The sequence below is a fragment of the Chrysemys picta genome, chromosome 13, assembly GCF_011386835.1.
Source record: "Chrysemys picta bellii isolate R12L10 chromosome 13, ASM1138683v2, whole genome shotgun sequence".
Taxonomy (NCBI): domain Eukaryota; kingdom Metazoa; phylum Chordata; order Testudines; family Emydidae; genus Chrysemys; species Chrysemys picta.
In genome coordinates this window covers 25,190,335-25,213,328 of record NC_088803.1, presented here as the reverse complement: position 1 = coordinate 25,213,328, position 22,994 = coordinate 25,190,335, and the positions used below count along the sequence as shown (strand labels likewise).

The 22,994-nt window shown below is 46.6% G+C and overlaps 1 protein-coding gene across 9 annotated transcripts in view; it reads right to left on the bottom strand.

Moving 5' to 3' along the window:
- The window catches only part of SAMHD1 (SAM and HD domain containing deoxynucleoside triphosphate triphosphohydrolase 1), an 80,018-nt gene that overhangs the window by 33,299 nt on the left and 23,725 nt on the right, over nt 1-22,994 (bottom strand). For all 9 annotated transcript variants that reach the window (XM_042854963.2, XM_005295427.5, XM_042854961.2 and 6 more), the window contains 7 exons: nt 20,090-20,162; nt 18,299-18,459; nt 16,923-17,038; nt 14,435-14,505; nt 13,364-13,519; nt 11,416-11,516; nt 11,178-11,286 (listed from right to left, as the gene is read on the bottom strand). In XM_042854963.2, the coding sequence (XP_042710897.2) occupies nt 11,178-11,286; nt 11,416-11,516; nt 13,364-13,519; nt 14,435-14,505; nt 16,923-17,038; nt 18,299-18,459; nt 20,090-20,095 (720 nt within the window). In that variant the 5' untranslated portion in view covers nt 20,096-20,162. The remainder of the gene's footprint in view (nt 1-11,177; nt 11,287-11,415; nt 11,517-13,363; nt 13,520-14,434; nt 14,506-16,922; nt 17,039-18,298; nt 18,460-20,089; nt 20,163-22,994) is intronic.

The following is a 22,994-nucleotide window of genomic DNA, read 5'->3' as shown; positions in this document are numbered from 1 at the left end:
CTTGGTTGACATGGAAGGCAGACACCACCTTAGGGAGGAAGGCAGGGTGTGGTTGCAGCTGTACCTTGTCCTTACGGAACACCGTATACGGTGGGTCCGATGTGAGGGCCCTAAGTTCTGAGACTCATCTCGCCGATGTGACAGCGATGAGGAAAGCTGTTTTCCAGGACAGGTACAGAAGCGAGCAGGTGGCCATCAGCTAGAAGGGGGCACTCATGAGTCTAGATAGGACCAGATTGAGGTCCCACGTAGGGGCCGGCTGACGAATTTGTGGGTACAAGCGTCCTAAGCCCTTGAGGAACCTGCTTTCCATGGGACTGGAGAAGACTGAGCGCCCGTTCTCGCCCGGATGGAAGGCAGAAATCGCTGCTAGGTAGACTCTGATAGATGAGACAGCTAGGCCTTGCTGTTTCAAGGACCAGAGATAGTCTAGGATGGTAGGTACTGTCGCCCCCATAGGGACAGTGTTGTTTAGGGCACACCAGCAGGAGAAGCGCTTCCATTTCGCCAGGTATGTGGACCTAGTGGAGGGCTTTCTGCTCCCCAAGAGCACTTGCTGCACCGAAGTGGAGCAACACAGCTCGGATTGAGTCAGCCATGCAGCATCCAAGCAGTCAGGTGGAGGGACTGCAGGTCTGGATGACATAACCTGCCGTATTCCTGAGTGATCAGGGCCGGCCACAATGGTAGAGTGATTGGTTTGGTCACCAACAGATCGAGGAGTGTGGTGTACCAGTGTTGTCTGGGCCACGCTGGAGTGACCAAGATTAAGCGGGCCTTGTCTCTGCGTAACTTCAGAAGGACCTTGTGGACGAACGGAAACGGAGGGAAGGCATAGAGCAGGTGGTCTTTCCATGGCATCAGGAAGGTGTCTGACAGGGAGCCCGGGGAACGTCCCTGGAGGGAGCAGAACACCTGGCACTTCCGATTCTCGCGAGAGGCGAAAAGGTCTATGTGGGGAAATCCCCACCTCCGGAAAACAGAATGAATAACATCCAGACATATCGACCACTCGTGAGCCAGGAAGGACCTGCTGAGGCGATCTGCTAAGGTGTTCTGGACTCCTGGGAGAAAAAAGACGCCACCAGGTCGATTGAGTGGGCTATGCAGAATTCCCAGAGATGTATGGCTTCCTGACAGAGGAGGGACGACCGCGCTCCGCCTTGCTTGTTGATGTAAAACATGGCCATTGTGTTGTCTGTGAAGATTCGCGGAATAACTGACACACCAGGCGTACTGCTCTCAGTTCCCTGACATTGATGTGCAGGGTTATTTCTTGTGCAGACCAAAGACCTTGTGTGCGAAGGTCCGCGAGGTGAGTGCCCCAGCCCAGAGATGACGCGTCCGTGGTGAGGGCTAGAGAAGGCTGTGAGGCATGGAATGGCATCCCCCCGCAAACAAGGCTGGGGTTTAGCCACCAACCCAGAGAGGATAAGACCTCCATCGGCACCGTGAGTACTGTGTCCAAACTGTCCCGGCCTGGATGGTACACTGAAGAGAGCCAGGTCTGAAGCGGGCGGAGGCGTAGTGCGGCATGTCTGGTCACGAAGGTGCACGAGACCATGTGGCCCAGAAGACCGAGACACGTGCGTGCTGTCGAGGTCGGGAAGCTTTGGAGGCCGTGGATAATGGTCATCATGGACTGGAAGTGGGCCTGCGGTAGGCACGCCCTGGCGAGATTTGAGTCCAGGACTGCCCCAATGAAGTCTATTCTTTGGGTTGGCTCCAAAGTGGACTTTTCGGTGTTGAGCAGCAGGCCCAGTTGCCTGAAGCAGGTCATGACGAACTGAACATGAGACTGTAGCTGTGACCAACCCCGAATAAGCCAGTCGTCGAGGTACGGAAACACTTGGATCTGATGTCTGCGGAGCCAGACTGCTACGACAGCCATACATTTTGTGAAGACCCTTGGTGCTGTGGACAGGCCGAAGGGGAGGACCGTAAATTGGAAATGCTGCTGTCCGACCACAAAGCGAAGGAACTGCCTGTGCGCTGGGTAAATCGCTATATGGAAGTACACGTCCTTCATGTCGAGGGCAGCGTACCAGTCTCCAGGATTCAGGGAAGGGATAATGGTTCCCAGGGTAATCATGCGGAACTTCAACTTTAGCATGATTTGTTGAGTCCGCGTAGGTCCAGGATGGGCCGAAGTCCCCCCTTTGCCTTGGGGATTAGGAAGTAGCGGGAGTAAAAACCTCTGCCCCTCAAGTCCTTCGGTACCTCTTCCACCGCTCCAACAGACAGGAACGCTTGTAACTCCTGTAAGAGGAGATGCTCGTGAGAAGAGTCCCTGAAGAGGGACGAGGAGGGAGGGTGGGAAGTGGGGGGGCCGAAACAAACTGAAGATGGTATCCAGTTTCTACCATGCGTAGAACCCAGTGGTCTGATGTTATGCGGGACCACGCAGGGAGGAAACAGGAGAGGCGGTTGGAGAAAGGTAGGGAAGGATCCTGGGAGGAGACTGGTGCTCCGTCCTTGAGCGCAGCTTCAAAAGTTTTGTCTGGGCCCTGCTGATGGCCTAGGGGGGACCTGGTTCTGGCCTGCTTGCGAACCAGATTGTCACCTCCTATTGCCACGACCACGCCTTCTAGAGAAGTCTTGCCGCGATTGAGGGTTAGGGTAAGTGTGCTGCGGCTGGGGCCGGAAGGGCCTGCGTTGCGTCACTGGGGTATGTATGCCCAATGAGCACATGGTGGCCCGGTTATCCTTCAGACTTGGCAGTCTGGGATCAGTTTTATCTGAAAAGAGACCTTGGCTCCCAAAGGGCAGGTCCTGTATAGTCTGCTGCAGTTCCAGTGGAAGGCCGGACGCCCGTAGCCATGAAATCCGGTGCATAGCTACTCCCGAGGGTAGGGTTCTAGCTGCCAAGTCAGCTGCATCTAAAGACGCCTGCAGGGATGTCCTTGCCCACCTTCTTGCCCTCTTCCAGCAAGGCCTCAAACTCTTCCCTGGACTCCTGGGGAACCAACTCCTTGAACTTCCCCATCGAGTTCCAGGTGTTATAGTTATAACAGCTCAGGAGGGCCTGCTGGTTAGCTACCCTGAGCTGTAGGCCACCAGTTGAATAAATCTTGCGCCCAAACAGATCCAGGTGCCTAGTGTCCTTGGACTTAGGGGCGGGCGCTTGTTGGCCATGCCTCTCCCTCTCGTTTACAGACTGTACAATGAGGGAGCAAGGTTGGGGGGTGCACATACAAATACTCAATCTTTAGAGGGCACCATGTATTTCCTCTCCACCCCTCTGGCTGTGGGAGGGATGGACGCCGGGGACTGCCAGATAGTATTGGCATTAGCCTGAATGGTCCTAATGAAGGGTAAAGCTACCCGCGTGGGGGCATCAGCTGACAAAATGTCCACCACAGGGTCCTCAACTTCCGTCACCTCCTCCACCTGCAGGTTCATGTCCTGTGCTACCCTACGCAGCAGGTCCTGGTGCACACGAAGATCTATAGGTGGAGGGCCAGAGAAGAACGTGCCTGCCACGGCTTCATCAGGCGAGGACGAGGAAGACAATCCCTGGACTAGCGGTTTCTGGGGAAGGTCAGGTTGAGGAGGGTCCGGTTGTCCTTGGTCCACGTCAGTAGGGACATCAGCCTATTCAGGCGGCAGGGCGGTCGCCTCCGAAGCTATCAGGGGAGGATGGCTAACAGTGGCCTCAGGTACTCTAGGCTCCGAATGAGCCGAGCGAGAAGTGCCTGAGGGGACACCTTGGGCTTGGTGGTATGCTCAAGGGGTCCAGAATGACCACTGTGGAGGACCATGGTCGGGATCCTGTCCTTCATCTGGCCCCTGGCTAGTGCCATCCACATCCTGGCCCTGGACGTTATAGCTACTCGCCACTTGGGATGACGTCGAATTAGGACGAGAAAGCCAAGGCGGTGCCGAACACGCTTGCTGCGTTGTACCGTCACGGTCTACCGGTGCACGCCTGGGAGCTGGGGACCGGTGCCGGGGCCCGGAGCGGTACTGTGATTGGGACCGGGACCGACGGTCATAACGGTGCCGGGAGGCCAATCTGGATCTGGACGAAGACCGACGGTGCGGGCGGTGCCACGATCTGCTGCGCAATGATCGGTGCCGCGATCGGTGCCGGGAGCAGGATCGGTACCGATCGTACCGGGAGGGGGACCTTCGGGAGGTGGAGCGGCGCCACGAGTGCGACCGGCGCAGAGATGGAGATCGGTGCCTGGACTGCGAGCGGTGCTGAGACCAGGACCATCTGCGGGACCAGGACTAGGATCGAGAGCGGTGCCGAGCTGTCTTGCTCTGTGATGGAGGTCGCATGAAAGTGGGCTTCCCTATGGATGGGACAGTCCGCACAGGTGGTGCAGGAGGCTGAGACTGTCCACGCTCAGTCAGCGCAATCAGGTCTCGAGCGGTGAAGAAGGTCTCCGGAGTGGATGGTAGGCCCAGCTCAACCACGGTGTGCCACCGAGGAGCTTATATGCACCGGACTCAACGGCGCTTGCGGCACCGGAATTGACCGTGCCGGAGTTGGCGCCTTCGTGTTGTGATCCAGCACGGGTTGCTGTTCCCTAAGGCCGCGGGCGGCGCTTGTAATTGGGAAGGAGCAGCAGGTGGTTTGTGCTGCTTCTTGGGCCGCAGAGACAGCGAGCGGTGCTGCGTCTGTACCGGTGCCAGAGACGTCCGGTGCCAAGGGACCTTGCTGGTGCTGGGTTGCTCCGGTGCCGGAGGCGAGCTTCGGAACGCCTGGTCTGCGTGCAGTACCGAGGGCACCGGGCTAAGTGCTGCTTCCATCAGGAGCTGTTTTAGACGGAAGTCCCGCTCCTTTTTTGTGCCAGGCTTGAAAGCCTTGCAAATGCGGCACTTGACAGGCTGATGAGCTTCCCTCAGGCACTTCAAAACAGGAGTCGTGGGGGTCTCCAATGGGCATCGGCTTGAGACAGGCCGAGCAAGGCTTGAAACCCGGAGACTTGGGCATGAGCCCTGGTACCGGGGCGGTGGAACGGGGATAAACCCCGTTTCCTCAACTTATATACACAAAACTTACTAAGAACTACTCTAAAACTGCTAAAACTGTTAAACTATACTAAAGAACTATCTATAACACAACGAGTAAGCTAGGGATGTGGAGGTCAGCTATGCCGCTCTCCATAGTTCCAATGACCGTCACGGGTGGTAAGAAGGAACTGAGGGGGCGCTGGGTCGGCAGGGGCATACATCCAGCGCCATGAGGGCGCCACTCCAAGGAGCACCTCAGCTGACCCATCGAGAGTTGCTACGGTAAAAATCTTCTGACGATCGTGCACGCGGCGCGCACACCTAATTGGAATCGATAGGAGCAAGCACTCGAAGAACTTATTCTTTTCTGCTCTGCTGCTTCCTCTAAATCAGGGGTGAGCAAACTACGGCTGACAAGTGGACGCGGACTGAGGGTATAGAAATTCCAGTTAGTTTGAATTCCAGTAGGTAGTCTAGAATAAGGGATAAAGAGGCCGACACAAGTTTACATTGGCACCATGATTCGAAACGTTTCCACTTGTGTGTGTGCGCGCCGGGTAGTTTTCCTATGGCTGTTTAACAATAGGCTCTGTAATTCTGTAGAACGTCATTTCAGATCCTAAGAGCATGGAGTAACCATGCTTTGAGTTGAAGTTTGTGGGGATCCAGATGTAGGATGCGGCCTGTGACAGAAGTCAAGGCAGAGGCGGGAGCTTGTGCGGTGGACAGACTGCCATGTGGATACAGTATGGATACCACATTTTGTGTGTCCATGTGGGGGCTACTAGAATCACTCTGTCCCCGTCCTGTTTTATCTTGTAGAGTACTCGGGATATGAGGAGGATGGAGGCATTCCACTTGATGAAGAAGGCATCGCCGAGAGAGTGATGGCCAAGTCCTGCCCTGGAGCAGAATCGGGGGCATTTGGAGTTTCGTGAGGCTGCAAAGAGGTCTATCATTGGGAGCTCCCACAATTGGAAGATTTCTTGGATGGCCCACGTGTTCAGCTCCCATTCGTGGTCTTGATAGAACCTCCTGCTCAGAGCATCTGCCATGTTGTTTTGGCAGCCAGGTAAGTACGATGCTATCACGTGGACGTTGTTTGAGATGCACCATTCCCAGAGGTGCATGGCTTCCATGCATAGGGAATGTGATCGTGCTCCCCCTTGTCTGTTTATGTAGAACATACTGGTGACATTGTCCATGAGGATCTGTATCATTTTGTTTCAGATCAATGGCAGGAAGTGTGAGCAGGCACTGTGAACCACGCAAAGTTCCAGCAGATTGATATGAAGTTGGGACTCCGCTGTAGACCAGCAGGCCTGTACAGAATGCGTCTGTAGGTGTGCCCCCCAGCCTAGGAGGGACATGTCCGTAGTAATGGTAATGGCAGGCGGATTCTGTATGAAGGGCATTCCAGTGCAGATGTTGTTTGGGTTGGTCCACCATAACAGGGAATCCTTGACAGCATTGGGCATGGTGAGGAGTTTGTGCATGCTGTGCCTGTGAGGGACGTACTGTGTCCGTAGCCAGGCTTGAAGATAGTGCATGTGTAACCTTGCATGATGGACGACACAGGTTGGAGCGGCCATGTGGCCTAGAAGCTGTAAGCACGTCCTGGCAGAAACCTGCGGTCTGTTCCGTGCTGCTGAGACTAAGGTAGCTAGAATCTGAAAGCATTTTATTGGAAGGTGTCTCAGGGCTGGACTCACTGGTGCGGCGCCGCCTGTCGGATGTCCTGGGAATTGGCTCTTCGACCAAGGAGTGCCCTCTGCAGGCCGGTGTCCCGCTTGCCGCTAGGCTCGAGTCCCTCTTGGACCCCGGTGCCCCTCTCATGCCGGGGTGCTGTCCCCTGGTGCTGCCCCTCTCCGGGGAACCCCCACTCTCTATCCCCACCTCACCTCAGTCTATAGCCACTACCAGTCATCACTACCCCCCATTCCCTGGGGCAGACTGCAGCGTAAGTGCCACTCATCACCGGCAAAGGGGGTTTGGACCTGCTGCCTCTGCCTACCCTTGGGCTGCCCTCTGCAACCCCAGGACACTTCTTTGGCCTTTAACAAGGCCTGCAGCCTGGGGGTTTTCCAGGCTGGAACTCCCCCACGCTGCTCCACTCTAGGTATCTTTTGTCACTCCCAGGCAACCAGGCCCTTCTCCTTCAAGAAGCTAGAGAGAGACTGTCTCTGGCTTCTGGCCCCAGCCCTCTTATAAGGGCCACTTGGGCCCTCATTAAGCCAGCCGTGGCCTGATTGGGGCGTGGCCCCCAGCCGAGACTGCTTCCCCGAATCAGCCCCGCTTTTCCTTCCCTGCCACAGCCCTCTCCCCAGGCTGTTTTAAGCCTTTTAAGGCAGGAGTGGGTGACCACCCAGCTACAGAAGGGAAGAAGTTGCTTTGAGGGAGTGAAGGTCCGCCCCAATCAATCTCGGGCGCTGCACTGATGTTAGAGTTGACTTTTGAAAGTTTATTTGAAGACCTAAGGAGGTAAAGAGATGGATCGTAAGTTGGGTGGTCTGTATGGCTATCTGCAGTGTTAGTGCTTTCAGCAGGCAGTCATCCAAGTACGGGAATATCATTATGCCCTCTCTGCGTAGGTGGGCCGCTACTATGGTGAGTACTTTGAAAAATACCGTCGGCGCAGTGGAAAGGCCAAAGGGTAGGACTTTGTACTGAAAATAGTCCTGTGCTATTGTAAATCGCAAAAATTTCCGATGCGATGGGTGAATGGATGTGTGAAAATACATGTCCTGGAGGTCAAGGGCTGAGAAGCAATCCTTCCTCTCTAATGCTGGGATTATGGTACTTAGCGTGAACATTTTGAATCTTTGTATTTTTATAAATTTGTTTGAGGCGCCTTAAGTCTAGAATAGGTCTCCAACCTCCTGTCTTTTTCTGCATGAGGCAGTAGTAAGAATAGAATCCTTTCCTTCTGTACTCGGCTGGTACGGATTCCACAGCTCCCAGGGATATAAGATGGAAGGGGGATGGGTAGGGGGTTTGGAGGTAAGGGGGATGGAGTAACCAGTTTTGATGATTTCCAATACCCGTCTGTCCTTGGTGATGGAATTCTAGATGGGGTAAAATGGGATTAGGAGATTTCCAAAGATTTTGCCATTGGGAGATGGTGCCAGCATTGAGAGCGATGGGGTTCTCGAGCCCTCGACCAAGATTTCAAATCTGCTGTCTGGAGGTTGATGGCTGGGAAGCAGTAGTCGAGGAGGCAGACTGCCTTCTCCTGGGTGTTTTCTGTCTACGGCTCTGCTGATCGTAGAACCTGTTGTGCTGAATGTATGAAGGGGTTCGGAATCGCTGCCGAGTTTGGTAATTGGTTTGTCTCCTCTTGTTCCTAGGTGTGTGGATACCTAGAGATCGTAAAGCGGCCCTGGAGTCTTTCAGTGTGCGTAATGACTCGTCCATCTTGTCTGTGAAGAGCTTGGCACCGTCAAACAGTAAGACCTCTACAATGGACTGTACTGGCTTTGGAAAGCCAGACAGGTGAAGCCAGGAAACTCCCCTCATAACGACCGCTATGGCTATGCATCTTACTGTGGAATCAGCAGAGTCGAGGGCGGCTTGAAGCGCTGTTCTAGTGATGAGGTGACCCTCCATAAGGATGGCTTTGTACGGCTCTCTTTTGTCTTCAGGAATAAAGTTTGTAAATTCAGAAAGGCTGGCGTAGTTATTGCGATCGTATTTTGCCAACGGGGCCTCATAATTGGCAATTCTCAATTGTAACATTGCAGCCGAGTATGCTTTGCGACCGATCAAGTAGTTTCCAGTCTTTATCGTATGGGGTATTCCTATAGTGTTGTTGCTTGCCCCTTTCATTTACTGCATCTATAACCAACGAATTTGGTAATGGATGTGAGAAGAGAAATTCAGTGCCTTTGGCTGTTACATAATATTTCTTATCAGATCTTTTACAGGTAGGTGGAATCGCTGCTGGGGTTTGCCAGAGTAATTTGACAGGATCCATAATCACCTCATTCACAGGGAGGGCGATTCTGGATGAAGTGGACGTATGTAGTATGTCCACTAACTTGTGGCGCAATTCCTGGACCTCTTCCAGAGAAATGTCAAGGGAAACCACCACTCTCTTGTAGAGATCCTGAAACTGCCTGAAATCCTCCGTTGTGGTAGGAGGCATAATTGTGTCACCCGGCGAGAAAGAGGAAAAATGAGTGTCAGCTATGACATCTGGGTCCGAAAATTCCTCCTGTTCTTCGATCCCCTGTTCAGGGACACTAGGAGGTGCACGTGAAGGCAGCATAGGTGGTTGGTGTGCACCAGTTGTGAGCAGAGTGTTGGGTATTCACTGCTGCTGTTGTTGGTATGGTTCCCACGGTTGCCAGAATGGCCGTTGTGGTTGGAATGGCATAGGAGGCATCCAAGGCTGGCTGAACCAGGGTTGGTTTGCAAAGTTTGCAGGGAAGCCAGTGGCTGGTGGTGCCGGTGTGGCAGGATTAAATTACAGGAAATGAATGTTGAGGCGAGCCTATCATATCCTCTTCTCCTTCGTCCTCCCCACTATAGCAGTGTGTAGACAACTGTGGAGAGCTGGGCTGGGAAAGAGCCCTGTGTATCAAGGCGCCATCGGTACTGAGGAGGGGGGACTGAGGTACCGATGAGATAGGTAAGTCTCTGTGGTGCGGGAGTTGCTGTGATGAGGCAGGGTCGGTACCGGTGTGACGGGGAACATGGTACCGTATGCTGGATTGTACTCACAGCTGTCTGGCTGAAATTCATAATGCCGACAATAGGTGGCAGCATGAGCGCTGAAATGCTCAGTGCCGAGGGTTTACTGGCTACTGTAGGTGCCCAGACGTGGGGTTTAACTTTCCCCTTAGCATTTGCGGCAGAGCTCGAATGTTTAAGGAGCTCTATGCTTTTTGGCATCGTCGGTGCTGGTGCTGTCGGTACTGGGAGTGCTTTGGGCACCCAGGAATGTGTGGGTGCTGGGTTTTGGCACTAGGGAACTGGCTGAGGCTTTTGACATTAGTAAGGAATTCATCATGTGGGCAAAGGTGGAAATGACTGTATTTGGGGAGGGAAGGGCTTGAACTACTAGTTCTTTTCTCAGCCATGAACAATCAAAACTTGTATTTCTAAAAGTGAAATCTTAGATTCAAGAAGTTCCCCAACACAAGTAGATTTCGCAAGTTACACAGCTCGAGCATGGTAGAATACATATGGCCCTGAGAATAATTAGTTGAAAGGAATTGCTGAGAGTGGTTGGAAACCTTGCTGCATCCCTGAACCTAGAAAGTCAAGGAGAAATACCACCCCCTCAGACAAGGCATAATTTGGCAGGAAAGGGGATGTCTGTTTCCCAGCTACTCTTGTTCACAAAGCTGTGCTACTTGTAGCAATGCTGGGAAAGAGACAAGAAAAGTAGCAACTGGTGGATGGCTTCCAACCTACCCTCTATCTTCAAGACTGGCTGGCTATGATTTTAATCCCACCCAAAAGCCAACTCACCAACTGCTTTCCATGGTACTAGATATAAGGGTGACTGGCTGGCTGGCAGGCAGTGTGAGATGGACAGACCACCCCAAGGGCTCCAGCTTCTCAGTCAGACCTCTTTAAAGTACTGCTATGCATCCAGCCCTTTCCCCCCACGAGAAGGGTGGCAGCGGGAGCTGCTCCTACCCCTCCCACCTTGTGTTACTTTTGACAGCATCTCCTGGGGCAGTGACTACTTCCTCCCAGCTCCCATTCCTGCTAAGCACCCTACCTAAGACAGCAGTTTATCCATTTTTGGTTCATGACACAAAGCAGCCAAAAAATTCACACTGTGGCATCACTTTGTGTGTCCCCCCCCAGGGGCATGGGGTGGGGTGCTAATGCTAGAGGCACCTCCCCCCGTCCCTGCATTGTGCTCAGCTCCAGGTCTGTGCACTCACTTTACTACAAAAGGCTCTGAAGGAAATGTTGGAAGCAACAAGAGAAAGGGGAGGGAATGAGCTGCTTCTTCAATTCCTTGCCCAGCTTCCTCAGGCTCCCATCAACCCAGGGATTCTTGCTGCTTTCCTTTCTCCACAAGTACGCTAGCAAACCCACCCAGCTCCCGCATGCAACCCTCTTCAGGGCTGCATTCCATTAGCTGAGCAGCACTGACCCCCTGTTCATTTTATTACAGGTTATGCTTTTCAATCTGCTGCTACAAGGGTATAATACTTCACAAGTTAACATCCTCTGTTCTCCCCCATGCAGTTTACCTTGTCACGGGTACAGATATGCTTCTTGTTTTTCACTTCACAGACCCGAGCGAATTTAAGGAAGCGCTTATAATCAAAATTATTCTGGATTCCTAAGTGATGGCAATCCCTAAAAGTATTCCAGAGAGAATGAATTAAAAGCATTCAATAATGAAATTTTACTTACAGTAAAAGCATCAGCATTGGGCAATTTTTTTTTTTAGGATTATAATAAAAGTAAAATCAGGAAGATTTGTACCTGGCAAAGTAATCCCATTTGTCAACATCAATGCCATTTCTTTTGTTAGCCACTATCTCATAAAGGAAGCTTTTCTCTTCTGGTCGACCACGGTATGGCCACTGGAAAATCAGAACAGCTTATTCAGAATAGGTTAACTCATGGTCAGCAGCAATTTCAGAATGCGTTTATAGATGTCAGAAATACATTTTGATTTTGCACATGACAGTATGGATAAATACATTAAATCAGTAGTTTTGATGAAGAAAATCTGACAAAAAGAAATAACTAACTTTCAGAAACCGAGCTTGTGACATTAGTATCTAGAGCTGGTGTTTAAGCAGCAAACTCCCCTAACATGATTAAATGGGTACAAGAATGCTTAATTTGCAAGTTATACTGGAATTAAGGAAAATCTGCAGCTTTAAGCCACTTGGTAGAAGTTTATAGTGATGACAGTTTGTGTCCCCGCTGGCTCCTCCAAGCTCTGACACAAGCTGCCAACCATAAGAAGAGAAGAGAGATTCTCTCTACTGTTCAAATGCCAGGGATGACTATTTTGGAAAATTTGCACCCTTCAGTCTAGGGCCAGATGCACTCAAGAAGTCAGCCATTAGCAAGCACTGGGGAAAAAAAAAAAATCAGAGAACGTCAGTTATTGTAAGATGCACGGTTCATGTGTATTAGTATTTCTTGTGAGTTTAACCAAATACTATCCTTCATGGCAACTTTAAAATTCCGTAAAAAGATCCTGAAAAAAGGAAATGCAACTAAAAAATGTTTTGCTTTTATGTTGTCTATTTATCAATCTGTTTTTTCTATTTAGAACATAAGCTCTGTGGGGCAGGCACCAGTGTCTGTATACTGCCTATTACCAAGGGAATCCTGATCTTGATGGTGGCCTCTAAGAATTACTGTAATACAAATAATTATCTGTAAACGCCAATGTTTGTCATGACAAAGCTGAATCTTTGAATTCTATTTTGTATCAATCTGTCAAGATAGAGGCTTTCCATTTATCGTATATGTTTTTTGTGTAAGCCTTTGTAATTTGCTGCAGTGATTGGAATCTCCCCTACTAGAACAGTTTCCCTTTAAAGGAACAGTCTGATCATCAGAGAAGCATGCTGGTAGGATGTTTAGATTCTAGTTTCAGCTCTGCCAATAATTGAATGTATAACTTTGGGCAAGTCACTCAACAGCTGTACTTCTGTGTCTTCATCTGCATAACAGGATAAGACTTGGCTGTTTCACTGGGCTATGAAGATTAATAATTGTAAACTCTCCTTCCTTGCCTAATTCGATCACATCACTCCCTTCTCTGAATCCCTCCACTGGCTCCCCAATCACCATTTCATCAAGGAAATGGTCACCACATTCAAGATTTTACACAATTCTGCCCCTTGCTCTGGTCAAGCGTCCTCTGCTTCAGTACTTCCAGCCTTGTTCACCTGTTTGTCAGCCTCTTGCTGAATCACCTCGTGGCTCCCTATGCATGACAAAACTCCAAGCTCATCAAGGCCCCTACCTTGTCCACATGTAAGTTCCCATTAAAGATCCAATTCAACAAAGTTGTTTACCATGAACAAGTTGACTTGTATACAAAAATTGTCTCATTTCCTTTCCCTGTAGCTGTCTGCATATCAATCTGGTCTTAGATTTTGAGCTTCTTGGAGCAGGGACTGTACTTCTTGAAGGTTTGAGTGCCTAGCATGTCAGTGAATCCACCAACCGCTAACAATCCACAAACAACAATGCACTCTGCACTTTGAGATGCTTGGATGGAACATGCTCAAAGTAACGTTATGACAACTTTTCACACTGATCTCCTAACTTTAGTGTCTGGAAGTGTCCCAGAAACTACACAGATAGAGCTTAAAATGAGAATAGCAGCGAAAATGATATTTTTATTTCACTTAAATTGAAGAGCATTTAAAATAACTTCCACAGAAGCAGCAAACTGACTTACCAAACCCCGACATGGGGTTTTATCTAGGGGTCCTCCTATTTGTTCTTTGATGAAGTCCATATCTTCTTTCAGGACAAAACCATAATCTTCCATGACTTTTTCTAGTCCATTGGAAGTAATCAGGTGTTCAAACATCTGAACAGAAGCAGTTTCATGCTGCAGAAAGTATGTATAAATGTTACTTTATCCACACACACAAGCTGCTATCAGACTTAGCCAAAGTCAAATGTCTGAGCTGGGAATAGAGTAACTTCAAGTACCTGTTCTAGCCACTGGACCAGGCTGTCTTCAAGAAATGCAAAAAGTTAAGGTTCTCATACTAATATCAACTTGTCCACAGTGCATGTATGTCAAATTTTGACTATTGGGCTGTTAAGCATGTATTTTAATATCCAGGAGGTTCAATGCTGGGAAAGTTACTATACTAAGAAAGGTAATTTTGATATTGACCATCTTCATTTTCCGTTAGCTTAATTTTCCATTTCTCATGTATTAGCACAATGAGGGTTGCAGAGAATATAGGGAAACATTTTTGTTACATTTAAAAAAAATTCCAAAGAATACTAGAAAACCTTTCAATTTTAAAAAATTGAAATTAAATTTTGAACATACTTTTACCTTTTTAGATTAGATTTCTGTCTACAGTTAATATTTTATGCCTATAAAATCTGGGATGTGGGCAAAGCTACCCCATATACATTAAGGGACTATGCCAACTTGGAACTACCCCCAATGCTCCTCTCAGTCCCTCTTGCCCCAGGCTCACGTGAAGAAAGACCGGTCAGGAGTATGTGCAAAGAAAAGGAAAATTCCTTCTGCTCCTCCCCAGCTTGGATATTATGAGACAGAATAAAAACACCAAGGGTATCACCATGATTGGGAGAGAGAAAGCTTTTTTGAAATTTAATCAAGGTAAATATGCTTGTCACTCAGATTAGAACACCACTGTCTGCTCACAAAAGCAGGCACTATTGACTGCTCATATATTTAAAGGTGAATTACCTTTTCCTTTCAAAAAATATTTAAGTGGCATATTTCACTTGCATATTGTTCTCGGTGTAAAATACTTGCCTTCCATTTCAGACCTGGGCGAGCAAGTGGAATAAATCTTCCATCAAACATGTGTGAAAATGGTCCATGACCTTAAAAATAAGAGTGTACAGGCTTAATCTGAAACATGTTTGTCAGCAAAAATGTAAGTAGGAACTGTGTGAATTTGTATTCTCTCATTTCATTGTACTGCTCTTCACAGAATGGGAGAATAAGATTCAAATGCAGTAAGTACACTATACAAACGCAACAGAGGGTCTTGTGGCACCTTTGAGACTAACAGAAGTATTGGGAGCATAAGCTTTCGTGGGTAAGAACCTCACTTCCACTTGCATCTGAAGAAGTGAGGTTCTTACACACGAAAGCTTATGCTCCCAATACTTCTGTTAGTCTCAAAGGTGCCACAGGACCCTCTGTTGCTTTTTACAGATTCAGACTAACACGGCTACCCCTCTGATACTATACAAACGCAGACGGAGTAAGAATAGATACAGCAACTTTACAGGGACTGTTCTTCAGATAGGAGATTAAACTAAAGGTCCTCTGTCCATCTTCATCCTCTCTCCCTTCTGTCCAAGTGGAAATCAAAGATCCTAGCACACCTTCCAAGAAGCATCAGAAAAACTGCAGTGTTCTGGCTAATCACTGCTTCAACTCAATAAACCCAGAGCTAATATCCAGTGTTGCAAATGAGCTCCAGTACTGCTGAGCACACAGGAGGTGCTCTGTGTCAGCAATGCAGTGGATGAGCAGCGTAAAATTTAAAGATGTATTAAACATCTGGAAAGCAATTAATAGTTATTACTTTTCGGTGAAGGGATAGCTCAGTGGTTTGAGCATTGGCCTGCTAAACCCAGGGTTGAGAGTTCAATCCTTGAGGGGGCCACTTAGGGATCTGGGGCAAAATCAGTACTTGGTCCTGCTAGTGAAGGCAGGGGGCTGGACTTTCAAGGTCCCTTCCAGTTCTAGGAGCTAATAATATATGGAGATATACCTATTAATTAATTTATTATTATTATTATTATTATTAACACTTTCACTTTGAAATGTTACTAGATAAGTCAGAAGGAATATAGAATGTTGTAGCTATGTTGATCCCAGAATATTAAGACAGACAAGGTGAGTAAGGTAATATCTTTTATTGGACCAACTTCTGAGAGACACAAGCTTTTGAGCTTATGCATAGCTCTTCTTCAGGTCACTTCAGAGCTCTGTGAAAGCTCAATAGTTTGTATCGCTTATCAACAGAAGTTGATCAAATAAAAGATATTACCTCACCACCGTGTCTCTCTGAAGGGATAGAGACATTCAGACCATCCATGGAAGAATCACACATACCAAATTTCAATAATAATTTGAAGGGGTGGACAGTGACCCAGTGTGACATACCAGGGTACAATTCAAACCAGTGGGGAGCTGTGTCACCTCTGCCCTGCAACCTTGGGTGCCTTACAATACCTTATTGGTAGTAGCTCCCACCTAGACAACTCTCAAACAGCCTTCCAGAAACACCCTCAGTGTCTGTGTATAACTTCAGCTTCCCAGTTAAACCCTGGCTCTCACCAGCTTTGTTTATACTGCACGGTGACCCCAACACTCTCCCAGGCCCAGATTTTTACCCAGACATGTATGGTTGTACTGCCCAGCCCTCTCCTGGGCAGTACAAATATATTAAGTTTGTTACTCTTTTAAGGGAATAATATGCCAGTTTATTACTTTAAATAGAGTTACCCAGACACTTCAACTTAAACACTGATTATATAAAACAATAAAAAAGTGTATTAACTACAAAGAGAGATTTTAAGTAAGTAATGATTAACCAGAAATGGTTAAAAGAAAAATAAAGACAAAATGCTTACTAGTGCCTAACAAACTATATTAGATTCAAGCAAAACTTCTCATCACGTGTTCCAGCAAGGTTACTGACCAAACTCTTCAGGTCAGGACCTCTCCCCTTCCCTGAGTCCAACGGCTATTTTCCTTTGTCTTCTTAGGTGTGATGCCAGAGACAGACAGAGGGAGGGTACCTTGGGGTGTTTTCCCTTGCTTTTTGTTGCAATTACCCTCTTGAAAAACATTTCCAGCTGAGAACCAAGAGACAAAATGTCTATGTGGAATGATGATCCCTGCTCTTTTTTTTCCCCCACCTGTTTGAGCTTTCTTTGTTTTCCCTTCGGGCTTGGAGCCTCTGTTTACTGCTTAAATGCAAATTAAGGCAAGCACACATTCCTTTGTTTAGGACAGACCTATTTACCAACTTCTGCTTGGACAGGGCTGTGTGGTTTGGAACAGGTCTTAACATCATCATACAGGTGAATCTTATAACTTCACATACAGCATTGCCACCCATTTTATTAGGACAATACTGAGAGGCAAATTATGAGTTTTTAAATCATACCCACATACCTTGTACGAAGATATAGCATGTAGGGGATGAATACATGGGTGCATTCAGTCACACCCAGCAACCACTTAAGCTACCAAACAATTGTTCTAAAGAGCTGCTTACCCAAATCGTGACAAAGTCCAGCAATCTGAACACAGAGAATATCTCGCTGGTTTATTTCCAACTCTGGCTGTCTTTCGTGTAATGCCCGGACCAGACATCCTGCCAGATAGCCTACCCTGTTCCAGGCAGAAAATATGAGAAAAGTTAATAATTTGAGGTTTAGTAAAGAAACAAGAGAAATTGCCAATTCAGCTCTGCCTTAGCTATTGTAAACCATAGCTCTAGTGCAGTAGAGAGCAGCAACAGATGCTCAAAACCTAAACTTCAGTCCAGTTATGGAAGCTAGCTACTTCCTTTTGTAAAACCTACACCATGGAAAAAAAAATATTTGAAGGAAACAAGCAACAGATTTCACATCCAAGGAGTCCTCACCTCAAGAATTCCATCCCGACCTCATAAGAATACACTTTGATTACAGTAATCTTCTCTTTGGACTTTATTCTCCCCTCTTCCCACTTTAGTCAGTCAAAATTGCTGCTACCAAAGTCATCTTCCTCTTGTAACTCCAACTCAAACCCTTTCAATGGCTTCCGTCGCCTACCACAAAGTCAAAGTCCTTTTTCTCATTTTCAAGTCCCTGCACAAGCTTGCTCCTGCTTAGATCGCTGCCCTTATTTCCTTCAACTCCTCCAACCTCCACAGAGACATTGGAATTGTTTACACCAGTCCATCCAATCCAGTACCCGGACGATGGCCAATAACCAGATGCCTCAGAGGATGCAAAAATCATCACTGTGGACCAACTAGGGAATAACCTGATTATGGAAGTTCCTTCCTAACACAAATCAGTTATTGACTGGCTTATGCCCTGGAGCATGAGTTTATATCCCTTATTTTGAATCCTATTTTATGCAACTGTAGACGTTCTCATTATCCACAGGAATACCTAACCATTTTTTAATTCTTCTGACCTCTTGGCTCTAATTATATATTGCGGCAATGAGTTTCATAGGTTTATTATGCATTATAGAAGAATATTTCTTTTTATCAACTTTACATTTGTCATTCAATCTCATTGAATGACCCCTTATTCTTGTTATGAAAAAAGGGAAGGATTAATGCATGATCTACCTTCTCTACATATTATTACCTCTATCATATCCTCTCATCTCTAAACTGAAGTACCACCATCTTTTCACTCTCAGACAGAAGTTTCTCAAAGCCTATAGTAATTTTTGTTGCCCACCTCTAGAAATAAACCTCAAGTAACAATTCAGACAGTGTATACTCATTGTCTAAAATGCTAGTTTTAAGTTCCAACTAGACACAATACGCCAGACCAGCCTTACAGTCACTCCAGATTGGTGGAAAGGAAGAGAACCTTGGCAGAGAAATCAAAATGGAGGAGATTTATATGCATGAGAATATTGCCTTACCCCAAGGAGTGTTCAAAGCGGTTGTGCGATGCTCCTGGGAAAACATAGTAAGTGCCTCCCAGCTGTTTTATATATCGCAGGCGTTGAAACTGAGGAGTGTCAATGATTCGAACGAGGAGAGGATGTATTTCAATATGGCCGTGAATAGGATCATTAAAAACCTAGAAAATTTCAAACACCATTGAAACTAAGGTTTAAAAATATGACCTACAAAAAAGGGAATGGGCTCGCCTCTCTATGATAAAGGAAGTCTGAAAAGTTGTCAAAACTTAAAAACAAAAAAAACCAACAACATTAAAATTCAGTTCTTGTCTATCCTGGAAAATGCCATAGTACTGGAGAATAGTGAAGTTATGACATTAAAAGAGTTACAGCTAAATAACAGAGGGTAAGGGATTTCCAGCCAGCCAGTTTAAAACCTTGTTGATTCCTATTTAACTCAAATTCCTAACAGATGGGGGAAAAGTATGTATTATTGTAGAGTCAATGTACCTACTCTGTCAATTAAAGTAAGAGCCCACACTACATTTCTCAGACAAGAGTCCACCAGCAACATACCAGGAACGAGCAGACTTGGCATTGCTTGCTTTTAGAAATACAAACAGAGTCCACAGGGTTAGGAAAGACAGCAAGCAGAGAATAATTATCCAGGCAAAAGCAGCAAAAAAATGCAACTCCAACTTGTTAAGTTTTTTGTAGATCACCTTTAAGTAAAATTATACATTTTAGAAACATTTGGGTAACGAACTACAAAAGATACAAAATTTAAATACTTTATAAATCTGCACATTCATTCTTCCAAAGCAAAAGGTAAAGACTTAATTATGAATATTTAAGTAAAGCAGACTGAGGCAACAAAAAGGATTACTATTTAATTTCAGTATCTCTGTACAACCATCCTTTTAATATTAATGCTCTTTCTCTAGATGTGCCTTCTATGATAATTATGATACAGCAGGGCCAGGGAACAGTGGGAGAGTGGTAGAGGGGAAATATATAAACCCTAGGCTAATTAAGGCAGGGTTTTCCATAGACTAGGGAGGGTTGCTACAGGTTAATTGGAGCACCTGTAGTCAATTAAGACCCTGTCAGGAACCTAATAAAACCCCCTGCTTCAGGCAGTCAGGGTGTGCGAGGAAGGAGAGAGGACTCAAGTTTGGAGGTGTGTTGCTGACAATTGAAAGACCAGAGAACAAGAGAAAGGGAGACCCTGCCCCAACAGGGCAGGCAGACTCCCTCCCCCAGGATCAAGGACCCAGGGTAGCCCTACCCAAGGGGGAAGAGAGTAAGAAACCTGCAGGGGTTGAGAGGGGCTGGGGCTCAGAGTGAGGCGCAAACCCAGACCCCTTCCCCGCCATCTTCCCGGGCCACTAGCAGGGCCCTCAGCGCCCCAGGAACAGAGGCAAGAGGTGGCATCTTAGCTCCCTGCCAAGAAAAGCGTGGAACGCACCATACCAACATCGGCCACTTTGTCACATAATACTAAATGGGGAGCTGCAAGAAGCTATTTCACTGATTGGAAAGGACTCAGCTGCACAACACCATTGCAAGTACAGAAACATGCCCAGATATGTTAAGCAGAGATTCTATTTTTATCTTCCTCTGCTTACTTTTATATCACGTAAATATAATTATTCCAACAGCATATTACCTTGATATTCTTTATGTAAATAAAATTAAAACAGTTCCTCAAATGACACTGGGGGGGGAATTCAAGTCCCATCTTCAAAGTAGGAATAAAATCCTGAGAGTTTAGATCCTGGTTCCAGATCAACATGACATTACACTTACCTTCATTATATCAGCATGATTTTGATCTAGTTTTTGCAGGCAAACAATCAATTTCAATCTCAAGTCCAAGGGTCTGGAAATATCAAGAAGATTTGAAAATTACTATAAATTGAAAAGCAAAATAACTAACACTAATTTAACTACTTACGAAGCTGCTTATATAAATTCATTATTTTTACCACATTTGCTGTAGTAATACGAAATAGCAATATGCACTTCTACTATGGCTTTCAGAAAAGCATCTCAAACAGTTTTAAAAACATTCATTTATAAAAGCTAGCACCTCACCGAGGTTAAGATAGGCAAGGAAAATAAACCACATGTATACCCATAAAAAAATGGTTTGCAAACAGTGAAGGTTGCTAAATCCACTTGTTCTACAACTCAAAACCATGAACACAAGGAAAATGAAGGTTACTTACCTGTAAACAGAGTTCTTCGAGATCAGCCTCTTCACATTCACTTCTGGGATCATGGCACCAATGCCATGAGCTTCCAGAACCTTCTCAAAAGCAGTCACCATTGGGGCCCACTCACCCCCTCCTGCTCCCTTGCAAACTGAAAGGTTCTGAGTGTACAAAAGGGTGAGTGGCTCCAACCACCAGTCAGTTCCTTCCACTAATTCAGGAATTCTGAAGAAGTACAGAAGGTGGGCAGGGACTGTTAATAGGCAGAGGCTCATCTGAAAGAACTCTGATTACAGGGTATGTAACCTTCATTTCCTCAAGTGGCCTGTGTATATTCCCACTTGTGGGGATTCAGCAAGTAGTACAACCCTCAGGAAGGTGGGCTGAGGAGTTTTAGGTAAAAAAGCACAGCAGCACTGTCAAAGAAAAATCAGCTCTGGATGCCAGGTCAAGAGTGAATAGAAGCGACTGATCTTGCTCTCCCAAAAGAAGTCTTAATGAAGGAAAAAATTTCCCAACACACACATATCTGCAGTATCAGTCATTCAACATGATGTGATTAAGACAACATGACAGCATGCCATGGATGCTGCCTTTGTCCTGGATGAGGACTGAATTCCAGGAAGATAAAGCCCTGTCAGGTCACGTTAGCTGTGACTGACAGTGTGATAAATGGACAATCTTTGGACCTTGATCGATTGGCTCCTCAGTTAAGCTCCATTTCGCCAAGTAATGGGAGAAACTTGTAGATAAGATCTGAATATGCAAATGTATGATTATGTTCAGGGAGACAGGTAAGGAGGCCCGGGAACATACAGACACTCCAGAGGTCTGAGAGAGATGGAAATCTCAGACACTTTAAGACTGTTGGGACAGAGATGTGAGCAGGACCACTTGTTCAGTAAAAATGCAACTTGAAAGAGATAGTTACTGAGATACATGCCTAATGGCTAAGCTATCAAGAATGGCATCTTCATTTAAACAGTCTAAAACCACCACCAAGGACTTAATCAGGTCCACTGCCCAGATGAGAGATCTCTTTCAAGACACAGCAGGTTTGACTGATCACAAACTCTTGTTTTTCTGTTAGACCTCAGCATAAATCAATCAAGAAACCAAGCAATCTAGAGTCAAGGTGCTGACCAGAGAAACTATGAACCTCGGTGAAGATTCCTGCCTTATCTCACAGGCAGTAGACCCAGCTGTTTGGAAAACAGGACTTTATGGATATTAATAGCATACACCATGATACTGATGACAAAATTGCCCATCTCGAATCATAGCTAATGACATCAACTTGGTACCAATTGGACCAATATTCAAAAAACCTCGTAACAAGTTCCTGCTCTTGGTGTAGGAAGAAAGTGCAATATTGATGTTACGACTTGCTTGTCTTTGGATCAGAACCATACACAAGCAGAGTACCTCAAACCTTTTCCCAGGGATATTTACCCCACCTGTAGAACAAGATCATATACAATAGACCCCTTGCACTTGTACTATTGAGTGAAAACCTCTTTTCAAATATGCTATCAATACATCATTTTTCCTTGGTAGATGAGATATTGGAGACATTCAATGACGACACTGAACTGTATGAACAGGAAATTTCCTGGATACAACTGACTAGAGCAGAGGTTCTCAAACTTCATTGCAGTGGGCTTGGGCTTCAGCCCCAGGCCCCAGCAAGTCTAATGCCAGCCCTGGCAACCTCATTAAAACGGGGTCGCAACCCACTTTGGGGTCCTGGACCCACAGTTTGAGAACAGCTGGACTAAAGCAAACCCCTCTTTGGTGGTCTGTGTAATACATTCCCACACTGTTGTCCATCAGAATTAAAACAGATTCAGATTTTATGAGGGGAGAAAAGCCATGCAAGTCAGAGAAACAGCTCTCAGCTCTGGTACCTTTATGTGGAGCCACATCTCCCATTGAGATCAAAAACCTTGGAGTGGATGGAAATCAAGGTGAATAATCCCTTATACCTTCTAGGACTATTACTGTATGTGGCAGGAAAAGAAGGGAACTCCCTGGAGGACATGTTCTCCCCCATCTTACGAAATAAAGCATCTGAAATGTACTGAGACATTGTGGCTCAGGTGTTCCTAATGTCAATAAAAACTGGTAAAGTAATGAAGAGCCATGCTGAGGCCACAGATATAGCCTGGTATTAGAGCTATCATGTAACTGCACCAGTAAGGAAAGTGTGCATTTTAGGAAAGTTTGGAGGTCTGGAATATATCAAGGCTTCAGTGACCACGTCTTCTAAATAGTACGAAAATAGCCTTGTTTATGCAAATTATTAGGGAGAACTATGTGGACACTCTATTGAGGTTCAGATCTACACACAAAGAGACACCCAACCATTCAGGAAGAATAATTATGACAGTCAGGAATTTAATGGAACACCTGCTGCCATAGAAAGACCAAGGGGTAAGGTACAGTTTAGTTTTATTGACAGAGGTCAGCTCTGACTCCACAGGTATGTGTAAAGAGAC